The sequence below is a fragment of the Delphinapterus leucas genome, chromosome 1, assembly GCF_059928025.1.
Source record: "Delphinapterus leucas isolate spDelLeu-1000000601 "Yukka" chromosome 1, BTC_Dleu_Yukka2, whole genome shotgun sequence".
In the NCBI taxonomy this organism is placed as follows: domain Eukaryota; kingdom Metazoa; phylum Chordata; class Mammalia; order Artiodactyla; family Monodontidae; genus Delphinapterus; species Delphinapterus leucas.
This window is the reverse complement of record NC_143129.1, coordinates 182744536-182762492: the sequence shown is the minus strand read 5'-3', so window position 1 is coordinate 182762492 and position 17957 is coordinate 182744536. Positions and strand designations below refer to the sequence as shown.

The 17957-nt window shown below is 39.6% G+C and overlaps 1 protein-coding gene across 21 annotated transcripts in view; it reads left to right on the top strand.

The window, feature by feature from the left end:
• The window catches only part of KIF1B (kinesin family member 1B), a 148343-nt gene that overhangs the window by 66908 nt on the left and 63478 nt on the right, over positions 1-17957 (top strand). For 14 of the 21 annotated variants that reach the window (XM_089901520.1, XM_089901491.1, XM_089901508.1 and 11 more), the window contains 9 exons: positions 976-1125; positions 7100-7179; positions 8258-8333; positions 10464-10526; positions 11618-11697; positions 12211-12317; positions 13101-13184; positions 13402-13582; positions 13708-13780. In XM_089901520.1, coding sequence (XP_089757646.1) covers positions 976-1125; positions 7100-7179; positions 8258-8333; positions 10464-10526; positions 11618-11697; positions 12211-12317; positions 13101-13184; positions 13402-13582; positions 13708-13780 — 894 coding nt within the window. The remainder of the gene's footprint in view (positions 1-975; positions 1126-7099; positions 7180-8257; positions 8334-10463; positions 10527-11617; positions 11698-12210; positions 12318-13100; positions 13185-13401; positions 13583-13707; positions 13781-17957) is intronic. The other 7 variants (XM_022598495.3, XM_089901515.1, XM_022598501.3 and 4 more) reach the window with 3 other exon arrangements.

The following is a 17957-nucleotide window of genomic DNA, read 5'->3' as shown; positions in this document are numbered from 1 at the left end:
TGTTCACAGGGCAAGGCAGTGTTTGTACGATAGAAATGCCTGAGAATTTCTCATTTTTGGACTGTTTCATTGTTGAGTGTGAAGAAGTGGCATTCCTAAGACATGACACTGTAGGAGAAAAATACTGTACCTAATGGAAAACAGTAATACAGGAGGTTAATTCATTTTCCTAACATTTTATGTCCCTTTGCTTCTCTTTACTTTTAACTTTAAAAAAATGATCAGTTGGTAGAACACTTTTACATAGGGAGCTGCTATTGCTTAATTCATTGAATAGCCTGTTTCCATATGGAAGAGACCCATGTTACCCCATCATAAATATCCTGAGCCCTCCACAAACCTCTGGCAATAGAGAGTAAAGTGTAATTGCTTTCAGTTTTTAGTTGCAGCTCAAACTGAGTTGAAATGTTGTCTCCTTGATTTGGATTCCGACTTAATAAGGTTTTAAATATGTAGCTACAGTTACTATGTGGTGCCTCTGGTGTTTATTAGTCTGGCATCAGTGTCAGTACTGTGAGTGCCATTGCTTAGGCTTAGACTATAAATATCCACAAATATCCATTACAGAAGCATGCAAGGGTAAATGCTGTGCTAGGCAGCCCGAGGGCCCCACGTTTGGAGCTCACTTATGACGCATGCTGCGTTCAGTACAGTAAAACCCATCTGATGGCTTCAAGGAATGTTCCATGTAGCAAGTGTTTAACTCTTTAAACACCACAAGTTAAACTGTAATTTTTTGGGGGGGAAATATTTCTGACTTGTTTTGTGGACTTCTCTGCCACCTTAACTGGATCATGATGAAGTAATTAAATTGTATTTAGCATTATGAACATAGTTATTAACCAGTGCTGTACAAATAGCTAGATAATAGATGATGTGTGATCAAAGTGAATGACGCCTGAGCCCAACATTCCTTGGGGCTTAAAAAAATGTTCCTGATATCACTCTGTTTTTTCACAATTTTTTAATGTACAGTACCTGCAGGAAGGAAAGACCCTTAAAGAGTGTCCTCTTGACTCCTCATTTCTGAAGCATGAATCCCAATTTCAGTTTAATCTTAAAATTAGGTTTCTAGAATGCGGTATGGGCAGCTCTGGAGACCAGCACGCCAGGCCTGCCTGCAGAGTAAGTTGATGACGCAGACTGAAAGCTGTCTTCCTGTTGGCATCTCTATTTTATTTATACTAAGTTTGTTATTCAGGCTTGAAGAAAGAATATTCCTCACTCTTTCTTAATTTATGGTGAGCTATTTAGTAGAATATTTTCTTTAAAGGCTGTTGATTCTGCCTTAATTGGAAAACAGAACACAGGAAACCCAACTATAGACCTGGCTCAGGGAGAAGTGGGGCCTCGGGATAATCACTTAGTTTCTCTGGTCCTCAGTCTCTATATTTCTAGAATGTTTCTGGAATAAATGGCTTTTTCCAGCACTGAAGTTTAGCTAAATGACACTCAATATTGTTTTCTCTAACCTTTCTTCAGAGTTTAAAAAAGTAACTTTCTAGGGACTTCCCTGGTGGCACAGTAGTTAAGAATCCGCCTGCCAATGCAGGGGACACGGGTTCGATCCCTGGTCCGGGAAGATCCCACATGCCGCCCAGCAACCAAGCCCGTACACCACAACTACTGAGCCTGCGCTCTAGAGTCCATGAGCCACAACTACTGAGCCCATGCACCTCAGAGCCCGTGTGCCGCAACTACTGAGCCTGCATGCTGCAACTACTGAAGCCCTTGCGCCTAGAGTCCGTGCTGCACAACAGGAGAAGCCACCGCAATGAGAAGGCCGCGCACCACAACAAAGAGTAGCCCCAGCTCGCTGCAACTAGAGAAAGCCTGCATGCAGCAACAAAGCAGCCAAAAATAAATTAAAAGAATTAAAAAAAAAAAAGTAACTTTCTAGACAACATAAAAGTTGCAACTTTTAAGCCCTAATGAAAAAGAAAAGTATATTGTACCTTACTCAGCTTACTAATTAACTTTTCTACAAGGAGCTCATATTCTGATTTACCCTCCAGGTGGTGAGTAAAAAGAGAGAGGTCACATTAGAGTTGGCAGCAAGATGGTAAGAGGATTCCTAGACAGTAACCTTGCTTCCTTGGGGTGAGTTTATAGTTGCCCCAAAATAGAATAGCTTTACTACAGCCGGATTAATCTCTGCTCTGATACACTCTTTTTCTGAAGACAACCAACCAGGAAAAAAATATTTTAAGTATCTCATAGGTCAGTTTGTATTTCATAACTAATATCAGAGTGGCTTGTGGACCACAGTATATATAATAAGCACTAGTCTCGGTGCTGTGGTTTGGACATCCTGTTATCCTATGCCTTTGTTTTTGAAGTTGTCACTTTAGAGTGTAAAGGTTTCTATCCAGCTGTCTTTAATTTAGTTGAATTTTTAATTGAAGTATAGTTGATCTACAATGTTGTGCCAGTCTCTGCTGGACAGCAGAGTGACTCAGCCATACACACATAGACATTCTTTTTTTTATATTCTTTTCCATTATGGTTTATCACAGGATATTGAAGGTAGTTCCTTGTGCTATACAGTAGGACCTTGTTTATCTATCCTATATGTAATAGTTTGCACCTATTAATCCCAAACTCCCAGTGCTTCCCTCCCCCATCCCCCTCCAGCAGTGTTTAATAAGCCTTAAGATCTTGAAGGTTATGGTGGTAGCTTATATTATACTTGCCCTTTTATAGTCATTTGCAGAAGCATTTAATGCTATCCTGTTTCAGCTGTTGAATAACTTGTGGCACGTTAGAGGTAGGCTGTTGACCACTCGGCACCTGGCACACTTCCTTCCCTGGCCATCTCATTCCTTACCGTAACCATATGGGTTTTTCTTGGCTGCTGGCCCTCTAACGTGGCTTGTTGGTTCCTCACTCAGCAGTGGAGTGGCATATGCACTGCATGTTATTCATTCCTATTGGAGGACTGTGTAGAGATGCCATTCAGGGGGCTGTTTTAGTCTTTCAGCCTCTGTGTGTGCTCGGGGGTTGATGAGAGCCAGTTTAGGTGATTCTGTCTCTACCCTCCTGCCTTCCGCTGCAGGCTTGCTCTAGCGTCTCCCACTTTGTAACCGACTCATTTCTGAGTACCTGCTGCGTGGTCCCCTTTATATTCACCTTACTGACGCCCAGGCCTTTTCTAACTTTTAACAGTTTTGCTCTTTGTCTAGTTCAGCCTGTTGTTGTTGTTATTGTTCTTCTCCTCCATCATCACCACCATCATGCTCTCCTGTTTGTTTCTTCTGACTCCTTGAGTCTTTACTTGGCTTTTAAAAAATTTTATTTTATTTTATTTTATTTTTGGCTGCGTTGGGTCTTTGTTGCTGTGCGCGGGCTTTTCTCTAGTTGTGGCGAGTGGAGGCTACTCTTCGTTGCGGTTTGCGGTTCTCATTGCGGTGGCTTCTCTTGTTGCGGAGAGTGGGCTCTAGGAACACGGGCTTCAGTAGTTGTGGCTCACAGGCTCTAGAGCGCAGGCTCAGTAGTTGTGGCGCATGGGCTTAGTTGCTCCGTGGCATGTGGGGTCTTCCTGGACCAGGGCTCGAACCCATGTCCCCTGCATTGGCAGGCAGATTCTTAAACACTGCGCCACCAGGGAAGCCCTACTCTGCTTTTTTTTTTTTTGGTACGCGGGCCTCTCACTGTTGTGGCCTCTCCTGTTGCGGAGCACAGGCTCCAGACGCACAGGCTCAGCAGCCATGGCTCACGGGCCCAGCCGCTCCGTGGCATGTGGGATCTTCCCGGACCGGGGCACGAACCCACGTCCCCTGCATCGGCAGGCGGACTCTCAACCACTGCGCCACCAGGGAAGCCCTACTCGGCTTTTTAACATGCTACCATGCCTCGTTCCAGAAAACCAAGTCGTGCCAGATGCCTCAGGGTTTATTGTATTACATATTCACAATTTCTTTCTATATAGATAGTTATGTTTTGGGATCTCAGAGGCTTCATACAATAGCCCGGTAAATGAATTATACAATGAAATATTTTGTGAACTGTCAAAACTTCTCATCCTGAATCACTACCACTACTATTATCTCATCATCATTATCATCATTGTCATCTGACTTTCTAATTTCGTATCCAGGACTAGCATTTTCTCCTGCTTTTTGCATGTGCTTAACTCCCTTTTTGGTACCCCTCTCCCTCCATTTTTTGCCTGGTCAGTTCATTCTCAGTATGAGTATCACTCAGCCTTGACTCATCCACCCTCCAGCAGACCTGTGAACACTTCAGTTGTAGCACTTAGCACACTGCCCTGTTGTTTTTTCCTACCATTCCCATTCACAATCCTCTAACATGCTGCTCTAGCTACGCTGTTGTTCCTGGAAAGTGCCAGGCATTTCCTACCTAGTCCCTCACATACCCATGCTCTTCCTTTGTGTCTGCCTATGTAGAACCTTGTCAGTGAGCTCTGTCCTGACAACCCCACTGCAGATTGCTCCCTCACCCACCCCTCCCCCTACATTCCTCTTGTCTTTGCTTTATTTTTCTACAAAGCTCTTATCACTGTCTGGCATACTATATACTTGACTTACTGATTAAAATGGATTGATTATCTGAGTCTCTTTACGAGAATATAAGCCCCATGAGGGGCAGGAATTTTGTTTCCTGCCATATCTCTAGTTGCCTAGAACAGGGCTTGGCATGTAATGCAGTTATATATAATTACTGCATGAATGAACGATCAGTTACTTCCTTCTCTCCCTGGTATACAGTAAGCTCCTGAAATCAGGAAACACGTTTTCGTTCTTATATTTCTGGCATATAATAAACACTCAGCAAGAGATTGGGAAATTGTCACTCTAGTGGCTGCATGCCTTCATATGAGATTAATATTAAACCTTTCTATATCGGGAATTGGGTTGTGTTCAGAGGGGTATTGTATGCTAGGGGAGGAAAAATATCTTTCCTTCTATCCTTCTAGGTTCTTGGCTGGGGCCCCAGATTAACAAAAGGCAGATTAACAAGAGAAAAGCATACAAATTTATTTAGTGTTTGTTTACGTGACATGGAAGACTTCATAAGGAAATGAAGGCCCAAAGAAGTGTTAAACATGAACATTTTTATGCTGGGTTTGGTGAAGAGTGAAAAGTTGTGGGAATATGTGATAGAACAAAGGGGGATGTGAGTTAAGCGTATAGGCACCTCGAAGGTATTGCAGGTTCAGTTCCAGACCACCGCAGTAAAGTGAATATCACAATAAAGTGAGTCACACAAATTTTTTGGTCTCCCAGTGCATATAAAAGTTAAGTTTACACTATACTGTAGTCTATTAAGTGTGCAGTATGTCCAAAAAAACACCTTAATTTAAAAATACTTTATTGCTAAAAAGTGTTATCACCTGAACCTTCAGCAAATTGTAGTAGTAACATCAACGATCACTGATCACAGCTCACCACAGCAAATGTAATAATAATGAAAATGTTTGAAATAGTGCAAGAATTACCAAAATGTGGGCTTCCCTGGTGGCGCAGAATCCGCCTGCCAGTGCAGGGGACACAGGTTCGAGCCCCGGTCCGGGAAGATCCCACGTGCTGCGGAGCAACGATTACTGAGCCTACGCTCTAGAGCCTGCGAGCCACAACTACTGAAGCCCGTGCACCTAGAGCCTGTGCTCCGCAACAAGAGAAGCCACTGCAATGAGAAACCCGCAAACCACAATGAAGAGTAGCCCCCACTCGCCGCAACTAGAGAAAGCCCACGCACAGCAGTGAAGACCCAGTGCAGCCAAAAATAAATAAAAATAAATTTAAAAAAAAGAAGAACTACCAAAATGTGACACAAGAGACACGAAGTGAGCAAATACTGTTGGAAAAATGGCTCTGGTAGACTTGCTCGATGCAGGGTTGCCACACACTTTCAATTTGTAAAAAATGCCATACCTGAGAAGTGCAATAAAGTGAAGTATAATAAAACGAGGTCTGCCTATAGTAAACTGGGGAAACTTAATGAAGGCCTATCTGTTCATATTCTTCGTGTTCCTTCATCTTGAGAAATAAGGATGCTCCATTCCTCCAGGTGTAGGGAGGTTACATCTCATGAGGGTCTTACGACTTGCTTCAAGAGGAGCTCAGAGAGTCCTTCCTACTTGTACCATTTCTTAAATCACTCAGCTTAAAGTATTCAATATGCCAAGATAATACCATATTTGGGGGAGCATGTTCTGAACCCTGTCAGTGTTGTGGTGAAATTATAGTGAAACAAAAAACAATGAAGGGACTTCCCTGGTGGTGCAGTGGTTAAGGCTCTGATCTCCCAATGCAGGGGGCCCGGGTGTGATCCCTGGTCAGGGAACTAGATCCCACATGCATGCCGCAACTAGGAGTTTGCATGCCACAACTAAGGAGGCTGTGTGCCACAACTAAGGAGCGGGCAAACTGCAACTAAGGAGCCCATCTGCCGCAACTAAGACCCAGCGCAGGGCTTCCCTGGTGGTGCAGAGGTTAAGAATCTGCCTACCAATGCAGGAGACACGGGTTCGAGCTCTGGTCCGGGAAGATCCCACGTGCCGTGGAGCAGCTAAACCCGTGCGCCACAGCTACTGAAGCCTGTGCGCCTAGAGACCGTGCTCCGCAACAAGAGGAGCCACCGCAATGAGAAGCCTGCACACCACAGCGAGGAATGGCCCCCGCTCGCCGCAGTAGAGAATAAGCCCAAGCGCAGCAGTGGAGACCCAGTGCAGCCAAAAAAAAAAAAAAAGACCCAGCGCAACCAAATAAATAAATAATTTTAAGAAAAGCAACAAATATCATTGGGGGCTTTATTCTTTTGTAGCAGTGGCTGTCAGAAACAATGCTTTGCATTTTGGGATGCTAATATTACCTTTCCTTCTACACACACACTCTCTCTCACACACATATACACACACACACTATTAAGCTATTTTTATTAGGGCTTAAAGAGAATTAATACATCTGGGGCTGATTTCTTTCTTTACATATTAAGAAAGGGAAAAAAAAACACCTCATCGAATTAGATTCTGTCTCATATCCTCAAAAGGGCATCATCTGCTTCTTGCTGCTCTTCCTAGACACAGAATGTTAAATTATAAGACTCTTTGGTGCTTAACTGTGTACTTCCTCCTTAGGAATCGGAGAAGATCATTGCTGAGTTGAACGAAACCTGGGAAGAAAAGCTGCGTAAAACAGAGGCCATCAGAATGGAGAGGTCAGGAAGTTAAACTCTGGAATGTTTCTAAATTTTCTGAGGAATTTAGATTACTTTTATAGTAAGAAAAGATAAAATAGAAGTTAAAAACAAAGAACCTTTCCTCCCCAAATACAAAACAAACAAACAAACCGGTATGGGACTTATGGCCCAATTTATACTCTGAAGTGAAATTCACGTGTTCCCTAGGGAGTCGTGTTCTTAGTTACTGTACTACGTGTTGCTAGGGATCCATATAAAAATTGAAGATATTGAAGAGTTTTTAATTTGCAAAAAGACTGCCTTTGATAAAGGCGCAAATAAAAAAAAGCTGTTCTGATTACTGACTTTCAGAGTTATGTTTTCTAGAACCTCTTTGGTAAGAGGTTAAGGAGTTTCAGTTGCAAACTTTCAAAATCTGTATTTTATCTTAACCTCCCAATTCTCTACCCCAAAGATAAACATAATCCAAAATAATACTTTTGCTATTGGAATAAATATACATTTAAAAAATGTTAGTTCCTATCTTCTTCCTTCATGGAAGATGAGGCAGAAGTGCGTGCTAACGTGTTTGTAAAGTGAATGTATGAAACAATTTTCTTCTCTATTGTAGAGATTTTAAGCTAGAATTGTTGAATCAATATGATGGTGGTCATGGTAACATGACATTTGAGAAAATCACATTTGTAGATAATACTCCCTATATCAAAGTTACTTTCTGATTGCTTTCTTGGATTTTAAGGAATGGTTCTTTGAAGTGGATGTATTGCCCTTTTAAGGGAATATTCCTTTCTTCCTTTTTTTATATTAATAGACATATTTATGAATTATTGTCGACCTCCAAAGTCAGATGTGACAAAGTTCTTATTTGGGTGAATATAGCTTTACCTAAGACAAGAACATACTTTATTTTGAATATACAATTTCTCTTAGAAATAATTTCTCATTAATGATGGGATAAGCAGATTCTTTCACGTTTGTATTACTGACTTTAAACATGGACAGTTGCTTTTGCTCTGCGTTATTTTCCAATTCAAGTTAGACTGATTTACTTGACATTTTGGTATTGTTATTCTGATACGCTTGTTGCTTTTTCTAGAGAGGCCTTGTTGGCTGAGATGGGAGTTGCCATTCGGGAAGATGGAGGAACCCTGGGGGTTTTCTCACCTAAAAAGGTAGGGAACAATGTTGTGAAACTTAAACAAACAGAAACACTTTTTGTTTGTCTTGGTCACGAGGCACTTCATGTCTTTCAGGGCTGGCTCCTCTTCTTCCTTTTCTTTTAAATCTTGAGACTTGGCTTAATTTCTGATATTTTTGATTTCATCTTACAATACAAGGCCAACCTGTTTCTAAAATGCTTTCAGAAATATTTACTGTTAATAAAATAATATCCAAGGCAGTATAAATCTGTAACTTTTGGTCATGATTCAGTATGTTTCCTCATCTTCATTGTTGCTTTCTCTAAAATTCCTAGCCTAACCTCGCATACCTTGCTTCAGTTTGGCTACTCTTTCTATGTAGTTTTCCCCACAGATGCCAGCAACCCTGAATTATAATTCTTTGGAAGCAGTTTCAGCTGTTCAGGTTTGTGTAGAAAACTACTGCTTCAGTTTGCTCTTACAGTTTGTGTGATAGACAACCACTGGACTGAGTAAAGCAGCTCCTGTCCTCATCCTTCTAGCCTCCTCTGCTCCCTTCTCAGTTTTTTTTTTTTTTTTAATGACTCCAGTAGTTACTGTCCTACTTACCTAGTCATAGTTGTTAAGTAGTAGATACATTTTTAGCTAATTGGAATAGCAAGGTCTTTTCTTTCTTTTTCTCCACCCCCCCAACCCCCCGCTTAGTTGCTTCTTAGTTACTATTAGATATTGGAAAACTGTTATGAAATGATTATTTTGTGTGCTTATTTATAGGACAGTAATAGAACATATATTGATGTAAAAGCATATATTTCATACTAGTAATAAATGGTCCTTCATTTCATATGATTTCAGATTAACTATTGGATACTTAAACATCTTTATGCAAGGGTCTGATAATGGTCTCTCTAGGTTAGCATAGAATGGGTATGGTGTTTTCAACTGGTACTTTCATTTTATGTGATATGAAATAGTCCTGTGGAGTTTTTTTAGGATTCTCTGGTTAGGGTTTTCTTTTTTATAAATTCTGATGTGTTATTTTCAACAAAGAAAATTGATTGAGAGACATTTTTTATATATATATATATATATATATATATATTTTTTTTTTTTTTTTTTTTTTTTTTTTTTCTGTACGCGGGCCTCTCACTGTTGTGGCCTGTCCCGTTGCGGAGCACAGGCTCCGGACGCACAGGCTCAGCGGCCATGGCTCACGGGCCCAGCCGCGCCGCGGCATGTGGGATCTTCCCGGACCGGGGCACGAACCCGCGTCCCCTGCATCGGCAGGCGGACTCCCAACCACTGCGCCGCCAGGGAAGCCCTAGATATATATTTTAGACCTGGAACAATAATAACAGTATTTCATATGTTTATATTGCCATAGGTCAATGATTTTTCAGTAAGACATTATTTTATTCAGATATATTATGTATGATTGTAGAGATTTTAGCAGTTATAGGCTTGATAGAATTTAGATTGTGCCTTTGCATATATCTAAAGGTATTTTATAACATCTTTCAGTGTTACGAATTGTGAGGAAAATTTTTATAACAACTTGTAAAATTATGGCATTTAACAAATTATAAATAACTTGAATAAGTATTGTGTGTTATAAGTATTATGAACAGCACAGAATTCCAAACTGAGATCCCTGTTTCCAAAGCTTTCTTACTTGATTTAACTTTCTAGACTTCTTCAGGAAAGGAAGGGATACACCACTGACCACATCCAAATTCAGTTTTAGAACCTGTTTCTGATGTGTTAACTTGATTGTGGTAATCATAGCACAATGTGTATATGTATCAAATTGAGACATTTTACAATGACATTGTACTACCTAAATAAATACAGACTTTGTCATTCATATCTCAACAAACTAGGAGAAAGTTACTTCTAAGGGAAAAGGAAAAACAAAAACCAACCTGTTCTTGAGGTTCCGTTTTCTTTAGGCCAGTCTCATGATGGGTTTTAAAGAATGCTGCCCACAGAGGGCTTTGACTTTCTCAAACCAACAAAGCTGTTAACTGTAGAGACAGATGTTAGTTGGAAGGATGTACAGGTTTTCCTAATTTCTTTTAAATCATCTTTTGCAGTCCCTTTCCTTAACCTGCCCATCTGACTCTTCTTTCATTTTTCCATATTTGCCGGCACTATCTTGAGTAGATTTTGACCCCAAGACCATGTGACTTATTGTTGGATTCCAGTGGGGTATTTTCACCAAAGAAGGTTGGTTTTTAAAAGATTTTAGAAATAGTAGAGTTAGATGAAAAGGATTTTTAGAAGATGTATTACTGAATGTCAGTAATTTTAATTTCTTCTTTAAGATAAAAACTAACAAACTAAAGACAATAACTGGGACCATGGAAGAACTGATAAAAATTATAAAGGGAAATGATAGGGGATGTGGGAACATTTTTATAAAGTAAATGAAAAATTAAATATTTCTTGAGGTTGTAGGGGGCAAAAAATGATTTTTCCTCTACCCTTCTGAATTCTTGGCTGAGACCCCTGTAATAAAAGACAGATTAACAAGAGAAAAACAAAGAAGTTTATTAACATGTATACATGGGAGATACCCAGGGAAAAATGAGTAACTCCCTGAGATGGTTTAGAATTCTGGCTTAAATACCATCCTAATAGGGAAAGGGGATGGGGAGGTAGGCCTCTCAGGGGAGCATAATTGGCTTTTAGGAAAGATGAAGGGACCCTTCAAGAGTAGATGGGAGGAATGATAGTTTGTGACAAAGTTTGTCTGGGTGTGGTATCAATTTCTAGTTTTCTCTCCTGGTTGATGAGACTCCCGGGAGGGGATTTCTGACAGCTGAGTTCCTTTTGGACCATCCGTGCTTAGGCAGGAAAGGGGATTCAGAGAAAGCCGCTCTCTGCCTGTACTGTTTTCCAAGTGCCTAATAGCTCAAAATAATCACTATGTCAAAGTGGCATGTTTAGGGGTGGCAAATTCTGCTGTCTTTCAAGATTTTTGACCAAGTGTTTACAAAAATTATGATTAATCCATTCAGAGAATCAGCCTGCTCTGATTTTTCTTTTGTGTTCTCTATGCTTTGACCTTATCAAGAATTGGATCTTGTTCTTTATCCCAGAACTCAGGTTTTTAAATAGAATGCATTAGTGTAGTTTGGGGAGGCCTGAAGAGAGTGTTTTCTGTTTACTATGGAATTGCAACTAGGAATGAAAGCAGTCCCTCTTCTAGGCACTCTGGTAATCCAAGAAGCCATCAGCCTCCTGTATGTCCCTGTCATTCTTACAGCCCTCTCAGTGGTGCTTGCTCCAAATTGATCATCTGTAACCTTTTTCAGACGCCACATCTTGTTAACCTCAATGAGGACCCACTGATGTCCGAATGCCTTCTTTATTACATCAAAGATGGAATTACAAGGTACATTTGTTTCTTCTTTTGGTCACTTAATGTTTTCTTTTCTCTTAGGATGATTGAATAGCTAAAGGGAAGTTGTTTTGTGAAAAATTTCTTTTACTAATTTGCTGTTTTTCTTGTCTGAAATAGTTAGTTTAAACTATCCTCTCTACTCTTCTCAAATTAAGTGTTTTAACCAGCTGAACCAATTAACGTGTAGTTTTTTCCTAGCAGACCGTAAGTAAAATTTTACTCCTAACATTTTATATGAATTCATTAAGGAGAGTAGTTCACTCGTATCTTTTTATGATGCTCTGTGAGTTATTTGGTGTATCATTTGCCCCTTCGTTGCTTTTTCTGGTGTAGGGAGGTTGACCATATATGAAAATAGAGTTTGCAGTTCAAAGCCTCTGATAAAAAAAAAGGCAATACCTTTTTTGTATGTACCAAAGAATATTCTTTGGGAGAAAGAGGCTCATTGTTTGTAGTGCTTTTTGTGTCTGAATTTGCCTGGGAAACACTTTCCCTTGTGTTCAGGGTTGGCCAAGCAGATGCTGAGCGGCGCCAGGACATCGTGCTGAGTGGGGCTCACATTAAAGAAGAGCATTGTATCTTCCGGAGCGAGAGGAACAACAGTGGGGATGGTGAGAGTTCTTGGCTTAACTTTTTCAGCAAACTTTTCATTCTATATGATGAGAAATCCCCAAGGCTTGGTATTCCCTGTCTCTTTCTTTCAATGATACTTTCTTGTACAATCTAATATTTGAAAATGGAGAAACTTGGGCTGCTTATAAATGCAGGCATGGACATAGCTACTTTACATGAAAAAAGCCTGGACGAAGGGAGCCGTTTTGTTACTGCCAAGAATTGAGCGGGACATAGGCAATTAGGCTTGGTCTTGAATCTTAATTATTTGATAGACTAATAAGAAGGGAACAAATATCCTGGGTAGTGGGAGATTTGAAGAACCTCTGGTCTTAAGCCAGTAGAATTTATTTTTACCTAAAAGGGAAGAAAAAGTCCACCTTGATTTTTGTCCAGGTTATTAAAAAAACAACAATCTTATAGTACTTTTGTGTTGTATAATTTATTCCTCCCTTAATCAAAATATTAGCTTTTGATCTTAAGTTTCTGATTATTACCTATATCTCATACTTAAGATTTCTGATGGTTTTCGTTTTTATATACTGAACTGTCAGATATCACTGAAGCTAACATTTCCTATCTTCTTCTGAAGTTTGTCAAATTCATTTAAATGTTTCTGAGCCACAGCCCTGGTTCTGGTACCCTAAAATGAACTATTATATAGCTACTAAGCCACTTGGTTGGTTGCAGGAATCTATTCTAGTCCCCTTGAATCCTCACCGGCTTTCCATTATTTTCTTCCAGTGGTTTGTGATGCTAACATTAGTTTGTGTTCCTCTTAGTTATTGTAACCCTGGAGCCCTGTGAACGTTCAGAAACCTACGTAAATGGCAAGAGGGTGGCCCAGCCTGTTCAGCTGCGCTCAGGTGAGACTGGAAGAGGCTTGAAGTCTTCAGAACACATGGCTTGTGCAAGCAACTCTTTAATTCTTTACCTAAAGGTTGAAGTGATAGTCAGCATTAGGATTTATGTTCCTGTAAAACTCCAAAAGCTGTCTTTTTGCATTAGGGAGAGTTAGGTTATTAACCTAGATGCAACACATTTAAAAAATGATTTCTCATCCATGTTTCTGTTCTGTGCTAGGAAACCGTATCATCATGGGTAAAAACCATGTGTTTCGTTTTAACCACCCGGAGCAAGCACGGGCTGAGCGGGAGAAGACTCCTTCTGCTGAGACCCCCTCTGAGCCTGTGGACTGGACGTTTGCCCAGAGAGAGCTTCTGGAGAAACAAGGAATTGATATGAAACAGGAGATGGAAAAAAGGTAATGTACAAATGTGATGTGGTCCACGTGACTCTCATTTCTTTTAAATACATAGCAGAATTCATGAAACAGCTCAGTGATTTTGCAATTTATTCTTTCCTCTCTTGCTTCTCTTTTCCGTCTAGGCTACAGGAAATGGAGATCCTATACAAAAAGGAGAAGGAAGAAGCAGATCTTCTCTTGGAGCAGCAGAGACTGGTAGGAGTGCATCCTGAATCCTCTGTTAGGAAAAGGGCAGCTTGCTTTCATATCACACCTTCCCTGTTCCACAGACGAGCACTCCGCCCAGTTGCTTCTCCACCTGTCATTGATACCATACACTATTCTCTCATTTCCTTCATGGAGAAGGAACTTACATCCCCTGGTAGCCTTAGCCTGAAAAACTGTCCTTAAAGGTACTACTTCTGTGCCTCTTATGTCTTAAAGTCAAGTCTTCTATCAAAACCAAGTGCTTTTTGAGGAAATGGTGCGAGCTTTTCTAGTAGCCTTTTCCTTTTGATAGTGGTTTTTGAGTATGCACCAGTGGTGGTTCTTTTAATAATAATTACTCTGAATATTGAATTTGGTGGGTGTTTGCCTTGGTTTTGTTTCTGATCACCTGATAGTACTAATTCTCTGCTCTTGGGCTGACTTGGGGATTGTTCTTGTGCTGGGTGGACTTTTTTTTTTTTTGTAAGTTAAACTGTGTCTAAAAGTGTTGCTGCACAGTTGCATGTGTTAATCCTTTTCTGTTCCCTGCATGGAGTCTGAATCCTAAGTAGGGGTCTCCGTGGCATATGGGGGGACAGTGGAAGTAGGGGCTGCACACCCAACTCCGAGAGGAGAGGGAAGCCTTGTTTCTCTGGGTTGAGATAGGGTTTGTTTGAGCAGCTGAAAGAGTCAGTTTATGGTTGCAGCTTATAATGCTAATGGCTATAGCATTTTATGATGTTAGTTGATTTTCTACGTTTTGTAGAAACTGAATCTCATGAATGAATAAGTTTATCCATTTAGTTAGACTTTATTTTTTAAAGTCATCCAGTTTTGGTTTACAAAGCCCTGGTTATAAGAAGCTTCTTGGCATTCATTTGATGTATAAGAAAAAGGCATAACAGCCTTTGGACACTGTGATACAGTTTAGGAATTCCTCATTTTTTAAGATTCATGGACTTCTTTTTAGATAAGGGGGTATTAGGGAGAAAGCTGGGGTACTGGTTTCTTCCCTTAGCGTAAAATATACCATGTAGAATACCGAGTGTAAACAACAGCATGTAAACCACAGCCTGATAGCCGTGCTCTGCTTTGGAGAAGAGAGGCTGTTGCTGAGTGGGCCAGAAAAGCCAAGGACTTGTGCAAAAGCAGCCTTTTCCAGGGCTGCTCGGCTCTCAGGCTTGGCAGTGGGTTAAATAAATCAGTTAGTTTGTTATCTTGGAAATTATAGTAAAGCCCAAAAAAGAATGGATTGTAAGAATAAATCAAGTGTTTGGGGCAAGATCAGAGCAGTGTTATAGGTAGAGTCTCTTTAGGGGGCCTAGTTGGCATTTAGTTTGTAATGGAAACAGAAGGGTTTGGCTACAATGTGATTCGGGGCTTGAAAGCTTTGTGACACATGAAGGAGCCTTTTATCTTAATAATGTAGTATAATCTAATAACATGCCTCTGATGGTCTGTGGGTGATCAAATGAGGACAGGTGTAATTAAGCTATATTTATTATTAATAATAGTGCCTTGTATTTGTGTAGTGCTTTATAATTTACAGAGAGTTTTAACATCCATCATTGTTTTGATTCCCAAAACAACCCTCTTTGGTAGCTGTATATGTAAATAAAGTGGCAAATATTGCCTCTAGTTTATAGTTGAGGAAGCCATGTCTAAAAAATGCTGCCCACTCTTAAATACCTGTTAAGTCATGGTTCTGAGGCTTAAACTTAAACTTGAGTCTTCTGACTTGCTTCAGTGTTCTGTCCAGTGGAGCAATGCTTCTCAACAACTTGGGAGTCTTATTAAAATGCTGATGCTGACTCAGCAGGTCTGGGGTGGGACCTGAGATTCTGCATTTCTAAACAGCTCCCAGGTGATGCCAATGTGGCTGGGACCAACCTTTGAGTAACTAGGTGTAAGAGAATAGTGATGGCTGGTGATCATTCTATTCTGTGAAATAAAGACAGTGACCATTGAAGAAAGGGAAAGTAAATGTCTCTAGGACATATTTAGTTTCCAGAGGACATACTTAGTTTGCAAGTAATCAGGTTTACAAACAATAAATGCTGGAGAGGGTGTGGAGAAAAGGGAACCCTCTTGCACTGTTGGTGGGAATGTAAATTGATACAGCCACTATGGAGAACAGTATGGAGGTTCCTTAAAAAACTAAAAATAGAAGTGCCGTACGACCCAGCAATCCCACTACTGGGCATATACCCTGAGAAAACCATAATTCAAAAAGAGTCAGGTACCACAATGTTCATTGAAGCTCTGTTTACAATAGTCAGGACATGGAAGCAGCCTAAGTGTCCATCGACAGATGAATGGATAAAGAAGATGTGGCACATATATACAATGGAATATTACTCAGCCATAAAAGGAAACAAAATTGAGTTATTTGTAGTGAGGTGGATGGACCTAGAGTCTGTCATACAGAGTGAAGTAAGTCAGAAAGAAAAAAATAAATACCGTATGCTAACACATATATATGGAATCTAAAAAAAAAAAAAAAAGGTTCTGAAGAACCTAGGGGCAGGACAGGGATAAAGACGCAGACATACAGACATAGAGAATGGACTTGAGGACACGAGGAGGGGGAAGGGTAAGCTGGGACGAAGCGAGAGAGTGGCATGTACTTATATATACTACCAAATGTAAAATAGATAGCTAGTGAGAGGCAGCCTCATAGCACAGGGAGATCAGCTCGGTGCTTTGTGACCACCTAGAGGGGTGGAAAAGGGAGGGTGGGAGGGAGACACAAGAGGGAGGAGATATGGCGATATATGTATATGTATAGCTGATTCACTTTGTTATAAAGCAGAAACTAACACACCATTGTAAAACAATTATACTCCAATAAAGATGATAAAAATAAATAAATAAATAAGCAGCTCCTTTAAAGCAAGGAGGTTGCTTTCCTCCCATAAGTCCAGCTTTCTACTCCAGTTAAAGTTCTTGTCCTCAAGAGTTGATTTCTAACCCTTCAGCCTGAAGCATACCTAACAGTTAACAATACTGAATAAAAATGTAATTTTATGACCCTATATTGGTCAACCAACAGATATATTTTGAATGTACCCTATGGATATACATTGAGAAGATACAAAGGAATTATTATTCAGTAAATATTTAATATTTATTATATACAATTATTTTTGCATAACAACAGCATTAAAAAGTGGAATTCAGGCTCATGAGTTTTCTATTACAGTGATTCCCCAAATGCATCCCATTGTTACATTGCTGAATATTCTCTTATAGTTAGTGCTTGATTATACGCCTGGTCCTTTCTGTGCTTGCTTTTTCACACATGTTTTGGGTATTTTCTCTCTTTTATTTGCATAATCTTCATGCCTCTTTAGGAGGCCCACTTTGCATTTGGTATTTAATGAAAGCAGAAAGATCATTTAGTGACATGTGAATTGGACAGATCTGAGTAGTTTTTCCAACCCTGTAATAAATGAATCTAAATTTCTTAAAATCTCCCTTTTTTTTTTTTTGACATGAGATAGGATTTGCATCTTGGCACATAAGCTTTGCAAGAGTTTTCAGTATCATGGTCAGTATGTGATGGGGGTGATATGTTTGAGCTTTAAGGAGAACATATTCTACAGAGTCAATATGACAGTATTTTAAAAAGAAAGAAAATTATGGCCACTTGATGAGTTCTTTTAGGTTTATGTAAACTCATTTAGTTATGTTTTATTTTAGAGTTTAAAGGCATAACTCTTCTCTCTTAAGTATGACATTAAAGCAATGATTAGAATATTTCCTGAATTTGGTAGTGTTCATTTCATCATTAAGCAGTTTTTAAAGGAAAAGAAAAGAAGCCAGGAAAAAACCTGATAGTTAATTATGTAGGAAGAATCAGAGAGAATTTGTGTTCTATAAAACTCAGTTTATTAAAAACAAACAAACAAAAAAACTCAGTTTATACATATTTGCAAGAAAACCTTTTTAGGAGTCAGACATACTTTTTTTTCTTTAATATTTATTAATGTCATCTTTTATCACTTTTTTATCACTTAAGATTTTAAAAATAAAAAGGAAAAAAATAGTATAGAGTCTGTAAATTTAACTTTATCTGCTTTTTGCTGCTAAATTTTCAAATAGGTAGGGGTTATAAATGGTTTAGTAACCATTTATAGACAAATAGAAATAATACAAATCAGTAGTAACATCTCCAGATTCAGGG